The sequence below is a fragment of the Arachis ipaensis genome, chromosome B7 (assembly GCF_059453495.1).
Source record: "Arachis ipaensis isolate K30076 ecotype BB chromosome B7, ASM5945349v1, whole genome shotgun sequence".
NCBI lineage: Eukaryota > Viridiplantae > Streptophyta > Magnoliopsida > Fabales > Fabaceae > Arachis > Arachis ipaensis.
The window spans coordinates 139,368,338-139,372,536 of NC_142442.1; the positions used below are offsets into that span (position 1 = coordinate 139,368,338).

At 40.3% G+C, this 4,199-nt stretch overlaps 1 protein-coding gene across 1 annotated transcript; it reads left to right on the plus strand.

Annotated features, from left to right (window-relative positions):
* The first annotated feature begins 1,304 nt into the window (after positions 1-1,304).
* Positions 1,305-2,464, plus strand: LOC148554329 (uncharacterized). The gene is made up of 2 exons (XM_088495111.1): positions 1,305-1,416; positions 1,509-2,464. The coding sequence occupies exons 1-2, from the start codon at positions 1,305-1,307 to the stop codon at positions 2,462-2,464; spliced, it is 1,068 nt and encodes a 355-aa protein (XP_088351237.1).
* The last annotated feature ends 1,735 nt before the right edge of the window (positions 2,465-4,199 follow it).

Here is a 4,199-nt window from a genome sequence, read left to right on the forward strand (position 1 = left end):
AGGTCGGCCGCTCGTGGAGAGGACGTGTCTTTTGCACGCGTGTCTGTTCGTTGCTGGGGATAACCTTTCGTTGCCTCGTTCTTCGCGTCAGGCATTTAATGCTCATAATGGGTTGTTTTGAAACCCTGTGCGCAAAGACTGTTTTGCCCTTTACCTTTCACGCTTCTTGAGTCAGTTTTCTAATCCCCCAGTCAGTTTTGCATTTTATTTTCACTTCATTTCCTTGCTCTTCCAATTTCCATCTTCTTCCCTCTCAAATTTTCCATTGCTATTTCTGCATCTTTGTGCATTCACTCCTTCTTGCTCCCTTTCGACTCGCTGCAATTGTCCTGGTAAGCGCTCGCCCCTCATTCTTTGTTTTGTGTTTATTTTACCTTCGTTGTCTATGCTCCTGTATGCATGTTGCTCTTATGGCTTAACTTGTATGCTGGCTGATGTTAGTGTTAGATAGGTGCATTAGGGGGGTTACCATTCCAAGGCATTTACTTTTAGGCTTTTACTTAGGATTGGCTTCAGCCATGCTTGGTTTCAATTGCTGAATAGGCAAATGTAGTTTCAGGACCTTTTCCGAGTTCCCAACCTCATTGACTAACCAAGTGGTGCCCCCACTGTAGGTATGCCTCGTCACGTTTCACGATCCTCTACCTCAAGCGCGGGTTACGACCGATATGCTTGGGTGACCTCCGACGTGAAGGACTCCCTAAACCAAATGGGTGAGGAGGAGCTGACCGAGTTCCGTCAAGTCGAATACTTGTGCGGCGGGATCGACGAGGAGTCTAACTACGATGTTTTCGTCCCCGCCCCCAACGAACGGTTATACAAACTCAACCTCCACTCCCCCTGAGTTACCGACTGGATTTGGTTCTACAAGGCAATGTTTACCCAATTGGGGGGTTCGCATCCCTTTCTCTTCTTTTCAAATGGCGCTCCTTAACCGAGTATCCATGGGGCCGTCTCAGCTGCATCCGAACAGTTGGGCTTCCATCCGCTGTTTCGAGATGGTGTGTGAATACTTAGAGCTGCTGGTGTCTGTCGACGTTTTTCTTTATCTCTTCAACCTTACGAATCCTTCCAAAGAAGGGAAAGCAAGGAAAGGATTCATGTCCTTCCGATCTGCCCAGGGTCGGAGGATTTTTGGCTTGTTTGAGGACTCTTATCATGGGTTCAAGGACAAGTATTTCAAGGTGCGCCCAGTCAACAGTCGTCATCCTTTCTGGCTATCGTTAGAAGGGCAACGCCTCATCCCGACGTATTGGAGTTTCGGGGCGGGGTCCAACACCTTTATTAAGGTGACCTATAAGGGGATGTCCGCTGTGGACAAAAAGATTGCTGACGGGTTGTTGGCCGTTTTTGGGAGAAACCACGTGAATCCCCACCTCCTTATGGGTGACCGGGAAGTCACTAGAAATTATATTTGTGAGTAGCTTTAACTTGCATTTCTTGCGTTATTGTTGCTTCGATTTGTTATGCCGATTTCATGACTAACCTGTTTTACTATTTTGTTGTAGTGGGAATGTCTGCCGAGGTGACAGGTCTTGAGAATTTGTATAATACCTTTCTGGCTGATGACAACGATGAAGAGACGGTCGACGGAAAGCCGAAGACCCCGCCTGAAAATAAGGAGAACCAAGCGGTGTCTCCACCCCATGATGTCGAGATGCCGGACCGCAATGCTGACGAGGTGCGTGTCTCTCCTGTTCATGAGGAGGTGGTCGGTACTGGGGGCTCGACCTCCAATCCACAAGTCGAGGAGGATGACTTGAAGGTTATCCACAACCCAAAGAGGCAGAAGTTGTCCTCCAGTCCTGAAGGAGCCCTCACCGTGATGGAGAGGAACTTCGATGCCGGAAAATTTATAGACTCCCAGCTGCTTCCCGGCACGGAAGGATATTTCCATGGCTCCGACCTTCCGGGACAGGCGAGGTGGATGTACCGTACTCTCCTCCGCGGCGCCGCCATAGCTCGGAAGGCCGAGTTTGAGCTGTCGGGAATGCAGTCGATGCATAGGAAGCTCGAATCTTCTGTTAAGGCCAACAATCAATTTAAGGCTCAAGTTGAAACACTTCGGGAGCAGCTGTCCAAAGCGGAGGAGAAGCTTAAAGCTGCTGAGGAGAAGGCCATATTCGCTGAGGAAAAATTGAAGACCTATGATGCCACCGTCTCCCGGCTAACCGAGCGGGAGATGACTTTGGAGAGCCAGCTCAATGCTGCGCAGGGTCGGGTGGCTGCTTTGGAGAAAGAACGCGACGTGACCGTCTCGTCAGCTAAGACTGCTCAAGCCGAAGCTGAAGAGTTTAAGAAGAAGCACAAAGAGACCGTGAAGCAAGGGATGAGCGCGATCCTGATGACTGAAGAGGCCCTTAAAGCTCAAGTGAAAATCGTGGCTCCTGACTTCGACACATCGGCAATCGGGGTTTTTAAAACAATCAAAGATGGCAAGATTGTCGATATGCCGAAGAAATGATCTTTGTACCCTTGCATGAAATTTGTAATTTTGTTGTAGAACTTGCCGCGCAGTTTGATGAACTTGTAGAGATATAATTTAGGTGTCTTTTTCTGTCAATTTAAATTTAAAAAAAAAAGTAGTTTCATAGTATAATATCAAAATTTTTATGATCTAAAAATCTAAAGTTCGATTTTTATATATCGTACAAAAAAAATTCATCATAAGACAAATAATAAAAACAAAAAGAAAATTCTATACAAATAAATTCACGCAAAACCTAAAAAAGGTTATTACACTTGCTGTATAAACATGTTAAAAATATAATTATTTGTATATATACCTCCTTCAATCAACTTAAATTTTTAGAATAAATAATTTTATGAAATTTCAATTTCCATCGCACCCCACATATTAATACTTGGCACATAGAGATGCTTTTTAATTATATATGGTCTGTCAAATAAAATTGTTGTACATTTTATTTTGGTTTTAATTTGCCTATTATTACAAAGAAATGTAATATGTGATCACGTTTCAGCCTCACATGGCTATGAATGAAGAACTCACACAAATGAAACAGAAAACGTTGCATCTAATCTAATAACTTTGGTTAGGTGTATTATACGCATATGTGACATTGGATCCAATGTTTATAATGTCCCAAAATGAATCATAGATTTAAACTAATAAAGACAACAGAAGCTTCCTAACGTTACCCCATCATGTTAACTTTAAAAAAAAAAAATCAAACGTTACCAATATTTATTCATATTCTTAGTTTTTTTTAGAACAAAAAATTTAATACAATAAAGTGGAGCAAGTAAAAGGTTATAATGTTATTAAGTGACAAAATAAAAAATTAAACTGTAATCATCTCCAACATTGTCATCAATAACTAAAAGAATCAAAATCAGTCCATTTTTTCTAGTTTCTAATCGAGTTGTTGATAACACCTGCTTCTTGATTCCTGATTATCCTGTCATTTTTTTTAGTCTAAGTATTTTAGATAATAGCACAAAACTCATTAAGACTGCATTTGTTTCTGAGAACAGGACAGGACAAGACACTGAGAACAGGACAGGACAAGACACTGATGGACAAAGACACAAAATTTTATATTCTTATATTCTATTTGGTGAGAAACTAGAACAAATTATAAAAATCTAATTTATTCTTTTTTTTTTCATTTAAAAAATTTGAGATGAAAAATATAATAATAAAAAAATATAATTATGAAAAATTAACAAAAGTAATAAAAAAAAAGAATAAAAAATAAGTTGTATCCCTTATTAGTGTTTTCGTGTCCTTCCTGTCAGGATGGACACAAAATACACTAATTCAGTGTCTCTAGATACACTGTCTCTGTGCATGTCTCCTCTGTCAAACATGATTTTGTGTCTCTGTGTTTATGTCTCAATATTCTGTCTCTATAAACAAACACAGCCTAATAAACAATAATCTGATAAACTTCTTTATCCACCTTTAAATTACGTTTCAAAAAATTCTTCAACTCATTCCATACTAACCAACATTCGATCAATGCAACTGTACGATTAACTTCTGAATCAAGTAAATTTACGGTGATTCATATTCTTAGTTGTTACCGAATAAATTTAGTTTCTAGGTTATTCTCATTTATTATCTAACAACATACGGCTAAATCATACTAATAATTTTGATTTGAATGGTGTCCTTAGCAATGTAATTATTGCACCGGTGACTTTTATTACAGGAAGTGGTAGCTAGCTAGGTG